The sequence below is a fragment of the Mobula birostris genome, chromosome 3 (genome assembly GCF_030028105.1).
Source record: "Mobula birostris isolate sMobBir1 chromosome 3, sMobBir1.hap1, whole genome shotgun sequence".
Lineage (NCBI taxonomy): Eukaryota > Metazoa > Chordata > Chondrichthyes > Myliobatiformes > Myliobatidae > Mobula > Mobula birostris.
In genome coordinates this window covers 134,702,054-134,716,788 of record NC_092372.1, presented here as the reverse complement: position 1 = coordinate 134,716,788, position 14,735 = coordinate 134,702,054, and the positions used below count along the sequence as shown (strand labels likewise).

The following is a 14,735-nucleotide window of genomic DNA, read 5'->3' as shown; positions in this document are numbered from 1 at the left end:
AGTTAAAGTTGGTAGCCATTGCTTACAAATGCTGAAAATAACAGGAATTAAGAAAATCAGAACATCAGCACATTAGTTTCATATGTTCCTACCATCTATTGTATTATACCCATAAAAGTTTTATTCTCAATGGGAACCAATCAATGTTGTGATTGCTGATGTAGGTTTCTTCCCCCCCACTCCCCGTCTGGTTCTTTAATTTATTAGCAAGATCAGTTGGGACCAGACAACTCCACTGCCACCCCCTGTTCCAACCCCAGCAACCCTTATATAATTACTCACAATTTTAGCGGATCAATCCAGGACAATTGACTATTAAACAATTAAGACCCAGCATCAAGAAACTTCTCCACAACCAATCTAAAGAGACGGCACATTATATTGATTTTCAGAGCATCTATTGCCAATTCAAAAGGTTCTGCTTTCCTTTTAAAGCTAAAAGCTTCCTTATTGAAAGAGTGAGTGAAGTGCTGCTGGTGAACATGCCCAACACCCAGGAAGTGGAATAAGAGATTATTAACCCATACAGAATAATGATCAGGCAAATGTACTAGAAAAGTTTACTGAAGGAGAAATTGTAAAAGATAAACAGAGTATCAGAAAAATACCACATTTTACTTTATTTGTCCCTGTACCAGATGAACAAAATCCTACTTCCCTGCAGCTGATCTTCCAAAGTGATCTCCTGGCACTCAGCACATTCCACATCAATAGGTCACATAGTACCTTGTCTCATTATTGAAATAGCTGATTCCCGGACAAGTCCAAGGTCAGATCTTGTAAGAACTTCAGTTTCATAGCTGGGCTTGCCATTGATTTCAGCCACTGAGAAGTTTCCTGAAGAGAATCTTAATTCACTTTGCCATGAAAGACTGGCATAAAAATAGGAACCCATTCATTTGAATAATATTGACATCCCTCTGGAGAAAGATAAGTGCAGTTAATTGCTCCAGTTACTTTACATTATTTATTTAAATCTATTTCAATATTTTTAAGTATATTTCACTGAGTTATAGTGAAAGGCTGAATAGGTAAGAACTTTATTTCCTGGACTGTAGGAGAATGCGGAGAGATTTGATAGTGTTATACAAAATTATGAGGGTATAGATAGTGCAGATGCCAGCAGGCTTTTCCCACTGAGGTTGGTGAGACTAGAACTAGAGGTCATAGGTTAAGGGTGAAATGTGAATTATTTAAGGAAAACATGAGGTAATAGGACTAGGAAGAATAACAGTTATACTGTCTAGTCCCAAAGACTTGTACCTGGACAACAACTCTCCATACCCCTCCCATTCACGCACTTACCCAAACTTCTATTAAACGTTGCAGTCGAGCCTGCATCCACTGGCAGCTCATTCCGCATTTGCACTACCTCTGAGTGAAGGAGTTTCTCCTCAGGTTACCCTTAAATATTTCACGTTTCACCCTTAACCTGTGACTTCTAGTTCTAGTCTCATCTAACTTCAGTTGGAAAAGCCTGCTTGCATTTACCCTGTCTATACCCTTCATAATTTTGTATAGATCTATTAAACCTCCCCTCATTCTCCTACACTCCAGAGAACAAAGATGCTAAACTGTTCAAGCAACACACATAAAAGTTGCTGGTGAACACAGCAGGCCAGGCAGCATCTCTAGGAAGAGGCACAGTCGACGTTTCAGGCCGACACCCTTCGTCAGGAACTGTTCAGTCTTTCTCTATAACTCAGTTCCTCAAGTACCAGCAACATCCCAGTATTTTTTTTTCTATACTGTTTGAATCTTATTGATGTCTTTGCTGTAAATAATTTAAGCTGTTAGCAGACCAGAAATGGGAACTGAATAGCTAGCCACATGATGACATAGATTGTACATTTCAGAGAAGTGGAAAGAAGATGATTTGTTTCCTCCCCCCCCCCCCCAATTAAAGAGCCAGTTCCTTTGCCTAGGCTGAACAGAAATGAAAGACCTGTGCATTATAAGGTGGTATTGTGTATTTCCTGAAATATTCTGTGGAAGATTAGCTGTTAGCTGTGGTGTGCTCTCCAAAGTGTTCCCAACTTCCACACCTGCATGCAACAGCATTGAATTATGGAATGCACTGGAGATCAGATATATCTGAAATCTGACTCACCATTGAGACTGGGGGGTCTTCCTATTAATGGTGTTGATAATCTACCTTTACGGTAAAAGAATACCTAAGAATGTTCCATATTTTCACTGTTTTCTTTTAATTAATTAAAGATGATTAATTAAATTTTAAATGAAATGATTACATTAATTTTAAATCTGCTCCAATTGTTTTTAAAAGTTCTTGCTAATAGGAGGCATATAAAACAATTATCAGGTTTACTAGCATGAACCTTCAAAGAGCATCAGGGTCTCAGGATGCACCTCCTGATTCTTGGTTGGCCACCAATCACATTCTGCTCCGCCTCATAGTGAGGCTATGCAATGAGGCCTGGAGATGTTCAGCAGCTGGATGACTGAAGTTGTGCAGAGTAACTATCAGAGGCAGGTCAGATCAAATATAATCTGGCCTAATATTTTTGATTCATTTTCAGTGCTTAAGTCTGTGATAAATATTAAATAAATTGTTTTATAATTTGTTTTAAGGTTACTAAGTACTTGTGAATAACAAATGCACGAAGGCCGACAGCTTTGACAGCTGTTGAGCCTGGAGCGGAGCCTTGCTTGCTGCCACAGCTAATCTATGAGTGCAGCACAGCTGGGGCAAATCCTAATGTCTTGCTCTGCTGGGACCTTCTTTCCCAATGGAAGACTACATTAGCAGTCAAGCTGCAGTATTGGCATGGTCCAGCACAACAGAAGGATGTCCAAATATTATAACTGCTAAGTCCTACAAACTTCCTGATCACCTGATTATAAAAGTGCCTCTTTATCACTGTGCTTGAGTGAACATGAAAAGTTTAACATTTGATGTTAATAGTTAGTATTTGAAGTAATATATCAGTATTTCAATCATCTTTAGTCACTAGTTCCATTACTAGTCATGTGCTTTTACTTCATGTGCTTACATTTAATACTGTGCTTTCACCCATAATTAAACGTAAACTTTTTCCCAAATGACGTTTGCTTAGCATGCTTCATTCTTTGTAACAAAAACTAAATGGAGTATTTCTTTCAGGTGCAATGGCCAGTACGGAGGTGAAACAGAAGCTTCAGGAGTTCCTGTTGAGCAAGTCAGCCAAAGAGACTTCAATGAGTGGACAGAGTCATTCTGTCTCACAGCATCCCAAGCTCTGGTACCTGTATGTATCATCATCCAGCAAATAGCAATTAAGTTTTACAACAAAACTTCATACTTCAATGTTGAATTGCAAGAAAGTGGTTTCGTTTGTCCTTTATTCATTATTTTCCATGTTTTGCCTATGCTTCATTTGGCCAAAGCCTGACATTTGTTAAACTAGAGTAGATTGATTAATAATGTGAGACTGAATAAGTTATTTTAATTGAAATAAAGAGATAAAAATCAGTTATATAACTGAGCCATTTTCAACATTACTTAATGAGACAGAATTTGTATTTAAACTGTGTGATGTCTCTAAGGATGTCGCAATATGCTCAGCTATGATGAATTAATTTGAAGAAACTGTAGTTAAATATATCATGTGCACTGTGAAATCTAATTTGATGTGAAAGAAATTAATCTCTTTAACATACTGAGAGGAATGTTGCTCAGGGCAACCCTTTGATGCCAGTGCAAAATACATAAAAGAATATTGGCTCCCAGTTGTTGCTTTTTGGGTTCATTTTCTTTTGTGGAACTGAGGTATAGAGGTGAATAAAACTGTCATCTTATATCACAAACAAGAGAAAATCTGCACATGTTGGAAATCTGAGTCAATGTTTCGGGCCGAGATGTTTCGGCAAGACTGGAGAAAAAAAAAGGCTGAGGAGTAGATTTAAAAAATGGGGGGAGGGGAGAGAGCAACTGCTTCATCGAGCACCTCCGATCCGTCCGCCACAACAGACAGGATCTCCCAGTTGCCACCCACTTCAGCTCGGCTTCATATTCCCATTCAGATATGTCCTTACATGGCCTCCTCTATTGCCATGATGAGGCCAAACTCAGGTTGGAGGAGCAACACCTCATATACTGTCTGGGTAGTCTCCAGCCCCTTGGTATGAACATAGAATTCTGCAACTTCTGGTAGTTCCCTCCCCCTCCCTTCCCCTATCCCTATGTCACTCTGCCCCCTCCCCCAGCTGCTTACTACCTCCTTCATGGTTCCGCCTCCTTCTGCTTCCCATTGTGCTTTCCCCTATTCCTTCCTCACCTTTCCTGCCTATCACCTCCCTGCTTCCCCTCCTCCACCCCTTTATCTTTCCTCTTACTGGTTTTACACCTGGACCCTACCAGCCTTCTCCTTCCCACCCTCCCCCCACCTTCTTTATAGGGCCTCTGCCCCTTCCCTCTTCAGTCCTGACGAAGGGTCTCGGCCCGAAACGTTAACTGTTCATTTCCACGGATAATGCCCGACCTGCTGAGTTCCTCCAGCGTGATGTGAGTGTTGCTTTGACCCCAGCATCTGCAGAGTATTTTGTGTGCAGGTGACATGAAACGTCAGCTGTATTTTTTTCCATAGGTGCTGCCTAGTCTGCTAAGTTCCTCCGGCACTTGTGTGTGTTGCTATCAGCTTATATTCTTGTTTGTGTTTAGTGGAGGTAATGTGAGATATTTCAGACTTAGGATCAGGATTATTGTCACTGTTTTAAATGATGTGAAATTCTTTGTTTCCTCGAGCAGTACAGTGCAAAGACATAAAATACTATAAATGCAAAATAAAAACATAATCAAAAAATAATAGTAGTAGGCAGTGTTCATTGGTTCATGAACTGTTCAGAAGTCTGATGGAGGGGTAGAATGTAGGTATTCAGGCTCCTGTACCTTCTCCCCGATGAGAATAACCAGAAGGTGGGAGAAGATAGTACTTCTAACAACGTAATTTCAGTATTGCAGGACACCTTTAAATAATAAAGAAGACTTCTATTGGTTGATTCAGGATGACACTTACTTCCTATTTCAGTATCGCAAAACTATCCCATTTCACCGGACTCATTTAAAAAGAAGTCATATCCCACTTGGTTTACAAGGTCATCTCTCGTTGACCCTATAATTTCAGTTTCTAAGGCTGCTGTCTGGGCATTTTTCAAGAAGGTGAATTCCTGATAGGCAACTCAACCAGACAAAGTACATGGCCAAGTACTAAACATCTGTGCAGATGAACTGCCTGGAGTATTTACAGACAAATTCAAACTCTCTCTCCTATGGTCTGAGATCTTGTTTGCTCTGAAAAGGTGCCCAAGAAGAGCGTGGTGATCTGCCTCAATGATTACTATCCCATACCAGTTACTATAATGAAGTGTTTTGAGAGGTTGGTTATGTTGCAAATCAGCTCCTGCATCAGAGATGACCTGGATCTGCTCCAGTTTGCATACCGCTATATCAGGTCAACAGCAGATACGATTTTTCCGGTTCTACGTTCTGCTCTAGATCACCTGGCCAACAGAAACTCATACATCAGGCTTCAGTTCATTGACCACAACTCAATGTTTATCACAATCATTGTATCCAAAATAATCACCAAACTTCAAGGTCTGGTCATCTGTACCTCCTTCTGCAACTGGATAGTCAATTTCCCCATCAGTAGAATTTTAGACAGTAAGAAAGCTCTTAACAATCTTTTATGGATATACTGTTAAAACTATTCTGACTGACCATAAGATAAGATATAGGAGCAGAAGTAGACCAATCAGCCCATCGAGTCTGCTTCGCCATTTATTCATGGGCTGATCCAACTTTTCTAGTCATCCTCACTCCCCTGCTTTCACCCCTTACCTAATCAGGAACCTACCTGGTTGTATCATGGTCTGTTAGGACAAGTTGGATGTGCAAAAATCTAAGAAGTTGAAGAGATTACTGGACTTTAGTCAGATATATCATGGGCTCATCTTTTTCCACCATTGGGTAGTATCTAAAGGAGGGACTGTCACAAGAGGACACCATGCAGCATCAAAAGATCTCTAACATCAGGGCTATGCCATCTTTTTACAGCTACCATCCAGCAGGAGGTACAGAAGCCTGAGGTCCCACATCACCAGATTCGGCTACTTCCATTCAACTATTCAGTTCTTGAACCAGCTGACAAAACTGTAATTACGACAGTTTATCCCCCTTGGTTCTGTTCCTTCCCACCTACATCCAAGATACTTGACTTGGTCCCAATCTCTTCAACAACTTTCAATTCCCTGGCCCTGTCTGCCTCATTTTCACATTGGATATATGGTTCTTATTCACTTCTATCCTCCATCAAGAAGGTCTTAAAGCTTTCTGCTTCTTTCTAGACAAAAGACCTAACCAGTTACCCTCCACTACCACTAACCTGCAGATGGTAGAGCTGGTCCTCACACTCAACAATTTCTATTTCGATTCCTCACACTTTCTCCGAACCCAAGGTGTAGTCATGTGTACCCACATGCGATCCAGCAATGCCTGCCTGTCCATTGGCAATGTGAAACTGTCCATGCTACAAGCTTTCACTGGTAATGCTCCCAAATTCTTTGTGTGCTACTTCACACTGAGCACTGCATTGGTGCTTTAGGCATCCATGTTGTGTTCCTTAATTTCATCAACGTTCCCTGCCCTCAAATTCATGTGTCCATTTCTGACACCTCTCTCTCTCTCCCCTTTTTGATCTGTCTCCATCTCTGCAGACAGACTACTTACTGATATGTTTTATAAATCTACTGATTCTCAAAGCTATCTTGACTATAATTCTTTCCACCCTGTCTCCTGTATAAATGCCATTCCCTTGTTTCATTTCCTTTCTCTCCACCTCATCTGTTCTCAGGATGAGGCTCTCCTTCCAGAACGTCAAAAATGTCCTCCTTTTTCAAAGAAAGTGGTTTCCTTCCCTCCACCATTGATGCTGACCTTACCCACATCTACTCCATTTCCCAGACGTCCATCCTCAACTTATCTTCTCCTCCTCCCTCTTCTTTCTTCTTCTAATCCACTTCTGGATCCCTTCTTGCCTCTCCTCTTCATGTCTCACCTGTCTATCACCTCCCCGTGGTGCCCCTTCTCCTTCCCTTCCTCCCATGGTCTACTCTCTTCGCCTCTCAGGTTCCTTCTCTTTAGTCCTTTACCTTTTCTATCTAACACCTCCCAGCTTCTCACTTCATCCCCCTTTCCCCTCCCACCTACCTTCCTCCTCACTTGACCAGTCTGATCACTTTGCATTGAAATGATTTTTTTTGTTCTAATTGTTTCTTTCTAATTAAAGTTGTATGTAATTCAAGTTTATTTTATTTACTTGTGAATATTGCTTATATGATGCTTTGTGGCTGTAATTCTGCTGCAAGGATGTTTTTCATTGCACCTGTGCTTACGTGTACTTGTGAATATAAAAATAAACTCGACTTTGACTTCAGTATTGACCACAGCAACTTATAGTGCTAAATCATTCTATGTCTAAATTTTCCTTTGCTTTTGGTTCTCAAAAATGTTCCCCTTAGGATGTGTGCTTTCATTAGATGGCAAGTTAAAATTGATAACATTTAACACTAAACTCTGAACCATCTCAAACTTATCCATTGCTCTATTTTAGTAGGAGCAGGATAGAAAGTCCATTGCGTAGCCCCACAATCTTAGGATTAGAGAGAGTTGAGGGGGACAAGCACGCAGCACTGTGGTGTGCCTGGATTGATGGTCAGTGAGGAAGAGGAGGCAAAGTTTTCCATCCATACTAATTGTGATATCCCAGTGAGGAAGTCGAGGATTGGTGAAGTGAGGTATAGAGGCTCAGGACTTGGAGCCTGATGGTCGGTTTGGAGGGAAAAAAGGTATTGTACACTGAGCAACAACAGCTTGACATGTACACTCAGTGGCCAATTTAGTGGGTGCATCGTGTATCTAATAAAGTGGCCCCTGAGTGTATGTTTGTGGTCTACTGCTGTTGTAGCCCATCCATTTCAGGGTTTGATGTGCTGTACACCCAGGGTTGCTCTTCTCCACACTAATATTGTAGTGTGGTTATTTGGCTTACTGTTGCCTTTCTGTCAGCTTGAACTAGTCCAGCCATTCTCCTCTGACCTCTCTCATTAACAAGGCATTTTTGCCTACAAAACAGCCAATCACTGGATGTTTTTTTTTGTTGTTTCTTGCACCATTCTCTGAAAACTTTAGATGCAAGATCATAATCTAATCTAATCTAATACTGCTGTGCTGGAAATCAGCAATTTCTAAGATACTCAAACCACTATGTCTGGCACCAGCAATTATTCCATGGTCAAATTCTTTTAGGTCACATTTCTTCCCCATTCTGATGTTTGGTCTGAACAACAACACTTGACCATGCCTGCATGCTTTTATGCATTGAGCTGTTGCCACATGATTGGTTGATTAGAAATTTGCATTAACAAGCAGAGTACCGGCGTACCTGATAAAGTGGCCAGTCAGCATATGCTACAGTTGTCTGGGTTGCCCAAACCAGAAGTGAAAGCCAATGAAATAACATCTGTTGTAGACAGGAGCTGATATGAAGCAGTGGCAGCCTCTTGATGCATTTCATTAAGGCGGATGTAAACACTACCAGATGGTATTAATTGAGACAGGTCATCCCGCTGTTCTCGGGTATTGGTAAAAGTGATACTATCTTGAAGCAGGTGGGATCCTCAGACTGCAGAAGTGAGAGGTTGAAGATGTCTTGAACACTCCAATCAGTTGGTCAGCAGAGGTCTTTATACTCAACCAGGTATGTCATTAAGGCCTGACACTTTGCAAAGGTTCGCTGTCCTGAGAATGTTCTGTCTTCAGCCTCCGGGACTGAGATCACAGCGTCATTGGGTGGTAGGTGGACTTGTGCAATGGGGTCATTATTCTCTCTCCCAAAGTGTGTATAAAAGGCATTGATGCCATCAGAGAATGATGTGTCATTGCAGATTCTGTCATTTGAATTCACCCATCGGGAGCTGATGGTGTGCAAACCCTGCCACAGCTGTCTTCTGTCCACGTGTCTCTAGCTTCACCCAGAGTTTCCTCTTTGCTCGAGCAATAGCATTTCTGGGTCATACTTGGACTTGTAGTGTTTGGATCACTAGTCTTGACATATCTAGCCCTCAGCAGCCTACTAATTTTCGTCTTCATCCAGGGCTTCTGGTTTGGGAATATCTGATATGTTTTTATAGGTGTTAATGAAGTTAGTGATGACTGTGCATGCTCACTCAGATCAATTGATGAATCCATGAATTTGTCCCAGTCAAATGATTCAAGTTGATCCTTTTATGGACTCCTTTGCCTCCCTTGACCATTCATACCTTCATGGTCCTCTCTATTTATGCACCATCTCTGCCTGTAAGCTGGAAATGGAAGCATGGCCAATTGGTAAGATTTTCCAAAAGAATGTTCACAATATACTGTCTGATCCCACCTAATTGAAATTTCTCCAGAACATTGCCTCCATAATTTGAGACACTTAATATCTGTTCCACTAACTCTTCACTTCAGTCACCAGAACCTCCCCCTAGCTTTATCCCTGACTTAGCAAATGCCAAAATTAAAAGTTTGTGAAAAGGGTCTCAATTTGTATGGTACCAGACCTCATCTTTGGACATTTCAAAGTTCAAATGAGTTGATTATCTTTAGGGTTCAGTCAGTCTTACCATGACTGATACACATACTTCCAATTCTAATTACAACAGGAGATAGAAAAGGCATGTCAAAGGGGCAATATTATAATAGTCATGGGGCATTTCAATATGCAGGGAGATTGGGAAAATCAGGTTGGTGTTGGATTCCAAGAGAGGGAACCTGTAGAATGCCTATGAAATGACTTTTTAGAGCAGCTTTGGTTGAGCAGACTAGTTAAGAGGAAATGTTGGATTGGGTGTTGTGTAGTGAGCCATATTTGATTAGGGAGCTTAAAGTAAAGGAACCCTTTAGAGGCAGTGATTATAGTGTGATAAAATTCACCCTGCAGTTTAACAGGGAGGAAATAAAGTATCAGTATTACAGTGGAGTAAAGGGAATTACAGAGGCATGAGAGAGGAGCCGGCCAAAGTTGATTGGAAGGAGACACTGCCAAGGATGATGGCAGGCCGGCAATGACTGTAGTTTCTGGGGGTAATTTAGAAGGCACAGCAGAAATATATCCCAAATAAGAAGTTTTCTGAAGGTAGTATGAAGCAACCATGGCTGAAAAAGGAAGTCAAAGACAGCATAAATGAAAAGAGAGGGCATATAATATAGCAAAAATTAGTGGGAAACTAGAGGATTGAGAAGATTTTAAAAACCAAAAGATGGTAACTAAAAGAGCAATAAAAGAGAAAAGATGAAATAAGAAGATAAGCTAGCCTTATGTCATGTACTTTGATAGAAGGTGATTAGGTCATGCATTTTGGTAAAAGGACTAAAGGCTTAGACTGTTTTCTCAATGGGGAGAAAATTCAAAAATCAGAGATGTAAAGGGACTTGGGAGTCTGCGTACAAAATTCTCTAAAAGTTAGCTTGCGGGTTGAGTTGATGGTAAGGAAGGCAAATGCAATGCTAGCACTCATTTTGAGATGACTAGAATATAAAAGCAAGGGTGTAATGCTGAGGCTTTATAAGGCATTAGTCAGGCCATATTTGGACTATTCTGAGCAGATTTGGGCCCCTTATCTTACCTAAGAAAGATGTACTAGCACTGGGTGGGGGGTAGGGGGAGGTTCAGAGGATATCCAAAAAGAATGATCCTGGGAATGAAAGGGTTAAAGTATGAGGCGCATTCATGCCCTGTACTCACTGGAGTTCAGAAGAATGAGAGGGGATCTCATGGAAACCTACTGAATACTGAAAGACTTATATATTGTGGATGTGGAGATGAAATCTGCCACAGTTGGGGAGTCTAGGATTAGAGGACACATTCTTAGAATACAAGGATGTTCCTTTAGAACAGAGATATGGAGGAATTTCTTAAATAAGAGGGTGGTGAATATTTCGAATTCATTGCTACGGATGGCTGTGGAGGTCATATCATTGGGTATATTTAAAGCGGTGTTTGATAGGTTCTTGATTATTAAGTGCATCAAAGGTTACAGTGAGAAGGCAGGAAAATGGCATTGAGAGGAATTAAAAATCAGTCATGTTGGAATGGTGCAGCAGATTCAATGGTCTGACTAGCCAAATTCTGCTCCTATGTCTTATTCCCATTTTGAATAACTGATCTGGTTGACTGTATTCAGTGATTTTCATTTTTGTGTGTCCTCTAACATTCTGAGCTGAATTTTAACCCCTAACGAGGATAGAGTGAAGTGTTAGAATATTATGGGTCTCATGCCTGGACTGTAATTTGATTCCATCCAATCTGATTCTGAGATTAACAGAGGTAGGATCAGCAGCTTCTATGTGGTGGGTTCCCCATTTATAAGTGCAGTCAGATGCATGGAATTAACCTTAGCTGCTTGTCTTTCCCAGCAAAGTGAAGACAGCTCAAGGGAGAAGGCAAGTGTTTCCTTACAGTCCAATAACCTCTGCATATCGCCAGTCCTATTAGACACCTTCCTCCAGGTCACATCTCCATCACTCCTCCCTCAGCTCAAGAATTAGACCCTCCTCTGGAGTTCCTGGGGTGGTCCAGCCAGACGAGAATCCAAATCTGCCAATCAGACTGGCTTCAGGTAGTGAGCTTGTCAGACCAAAACAATGTAGACTGCTGAGTCTAATCAAATTTAAAGGAGATTTGATAAATTATTTGGAAAATAAATACACATGAAATCAAATGGATAAATGGCAATGGAAAGTGATTGATAAAAATTACTTCACTTAAATTGGTATCGGGACTGACAAAGGGTGAACGGAAAATCTTCCTTCTCTGCCATTTATACACTCCCTTTATCTGATGCTGAGCTGACATTGAAACAGTCTAGCACTCTGTGCCAGAAACCTTTGAAAGAAGGTTATGATTGAGACAAAATTGCTTATAGGCTGAACAGAAAGTCTGAGTTCGATTTCCTAAAATTGTAAAATGTCGCAATTATCTCTTTGCAATACACACACCATGCAGGAGGAATCCAGTAAGTCAGGCAGCATCTATGGAGGGGAATGAGTGCTTGATGTTTCAGGACGAGAACTTTCATAAGACCATAAGAAATAGGAGCTCCTTTGACCTGTCATGTCTGCTGTGCCATTGTATCATGGCTCTCAACTTCATTTTCCTGCCTTTGCAGAAACAATGCTGACTTTGGCCTATTTTATCATGTGCCTCCAAGTATCGTGAAAATTCGTCCTTCATAATGAACTCCATATCTTCCCAAGCATTGAAGTCAGGTTAACTGGCCTATAATTTCCTTTTCTCTGCCTCCCTCCCTTCTTATAGAGTGGAGTTACATTTACAGTTTTCCAGTCCTCCAGAACTGTTCCAGAATCTAGTCATTCTTGAAAGATCATTATTAATGCCTCCATCATATAATCAGCTACCTTTTTCGGAACCCTGGGGTGCAGTCCATCTGGTCCAGGAGGCTTATCTACCTTCAGAACTTTCAACTTCCCAAGTACTTTCTCCTTAGTAATTGCAGCAACACCCACTTCTGCCCACTGACACTCTCACATCTCTGGCATTCTGCTAGTGTCTTCCACAGTGAGACTGATGCCAAATACTTATTAATTTAATCTGCCATTTCTTTGTCCCCCATTACTACCTCTCTAGCGTTATTTTCCAGTGGTCCCATATCAACTCTTTCCACTCTTTTATTCTTTATATATCTGAAAAACTTTTTGTATCCTCTTTTATAATATTGACTAGCTCGTCTTCATACTCAATCTTTTCTTTCCTTGTCGCTTCTGTAGTTTGCTTTTAAAAGCTTCTCAAATTCCCAACGAATTTTTACTATATTATATGTTCTCTTGTTTCCTTTTATGCTGTCTTTAACTTCCCTTGTCAGCCACAGTTGCCTCATCCTCCCTTTAGAATACTTCTTCATCTTAAGGATGTATCTGTCCTGTGCCTTCAGAATTGCCCCCAGTAACTCTGGCCATTGCTGTTTTACCATCTTCTCTGCTAGAGCCTTCTTCAATATGTCTAGCTCCTGCTTCTGTAAATCCACTTACTCTACTGTAATACTGATACATCTTACTTTAGCTTCACCCTCAGGAACTGCAGAGTGAATTCTACCATATTATGATCACAGCCTTCCAAGTGTTCCTTTACCTTAAGATCCTTAATCAAATCTGATTCTTTACAAAGACACCCAATCCAGAATTACTTTCTCCCTAATGGGTTCAACAACAAGCAGTTCTAAAATCCCATTTTGTATGGCATTCTACAAATCTCCTCTTTTGGGATTCACCAACTACCCAATCTGCCTGCCTGTCGTTTTATTTCTTGGCTATCTGGAGAAGACAATTATCAGAGTTGTGTTGTACATGCATACTTTGACAATAAAATGAACCTTGAACCTTGCTATTGAAATCCTCCAGTGCCCTTATCATATGGCTTTTCCATCTCCCATTGTCAATTATATCATACATCCTGGCTACTGTTTGGAGGCCTTTATATAACTCCTTTCAGGGTCTTTTTACCCTTTCAGTTTCTTAACACTGCCCACGTGGAATCTACATCTTCTGATCCTATGTCTCTTCTTTCTAAGGATCTGATTTCATTTTTTGTCTACGTTTCTACCCCACCCCCTTTGCCTTCCTTCCAGTCCTTTCGTTACAATGTGTATCCTTGGATCTTAAGCTCCCAACTATAATCATTACTCTTTTTGATTTTTCCCCATTTTACACTTCAATGGTTCCATTTAAAAACAGAGAATGTAGAACATGAAATTCTTACTCTTCACAGACATCCTTGAAACAAATTCCCAAAGAATGAACGATAGAAAAATGTTAGAACCTCAAAACCCCCCCCACCCTTTCCCACATACAAGCAGCAGCAAAGCATTGAACCTTCCCCCTCTCCCTCCCCCCACTTGTTCCAGCACGAAGCATCAGTGCCAACCACCCACCAAGCAAGCAATAGCATAGCATCCAAAGACTCCATGATCTGCACTCCAACAAAAAATCTGCAGTCCATTACCCAGCACTTCAACATGCCATAGGCTTTCTCTCTCATACTAACAAGGGACAGAGAGGTGTCACCCTTTCCGCAGCGAAAGGGAGACCAACAATTCGCTGTTTCAATGTTACAGCCTGAAGCGATGCTTATTCGAGCTCACCTGACTCAAGAACCAGCACCTTCCCTCCACCACCTTCGAGGGAGAGAGAGCGTAATTGCCTGAGTGCAGAGGCCTCTGACTTCTGCACCTGATGTTCTGATCTCCGCGACATTCCCTTTGGGGACATTGGCGAAGAATCGAGTCATCCACAGGGGCTGCCCAAGGTAGCGCCCTGAAGGCATATTTCTTCCAGGAGATACTGAAAATGCTAAACTACCTGGCAAGCTCCAGAAGTGGGAACTCACCACCATATAGAAATGAAATTTGAGTGCAGCTGTAGATCACAGACTCTGACAGGACACCAGCCACCTTGAAAAGGAAAGCAGAAACATTAAAGAGAAGAATTTAAGCTGTTTCACAGATGAGCTCGAAGAAGTTGCCCTCTGGTGTCATCATAGCTCCTCCCCCTTCAACTTATTCCACTGGCTGCTATTTTACCTTATCGTCTGCTTGACCTTCCTCACAGTATCACACTGCACAGTGTACACAGGGGGAGCATACAATCCTGCCTTTGGCTTTAACTTAAGCTTAAGTTCTAC

General features: G+C 41.2%; 1 protein-coding gene across 1 annotated transcript in view; it reads left to right on the top strand.

Annotated features, from left to right (window-relative positions):
- LOC140195287 (histone deacetylase 9-like) overlaps positions 1 to 14,735 on the top strand; it is a 700,837-nt gene that overhangs the window by 469,203 nt on the left and 216,899 nt on the right. The window contains exon 7 of the mRNA XM_072253371.1: positions 3,125 to 3,248. Within this exon, the coding sequence (XP_072109472.1) occupies positions 3,125 to 3,248 (124 nt within the window). The remainder of the gene's footprint in view (positions 1 to 3,124; positions 3,249 to 14,735) is intronic.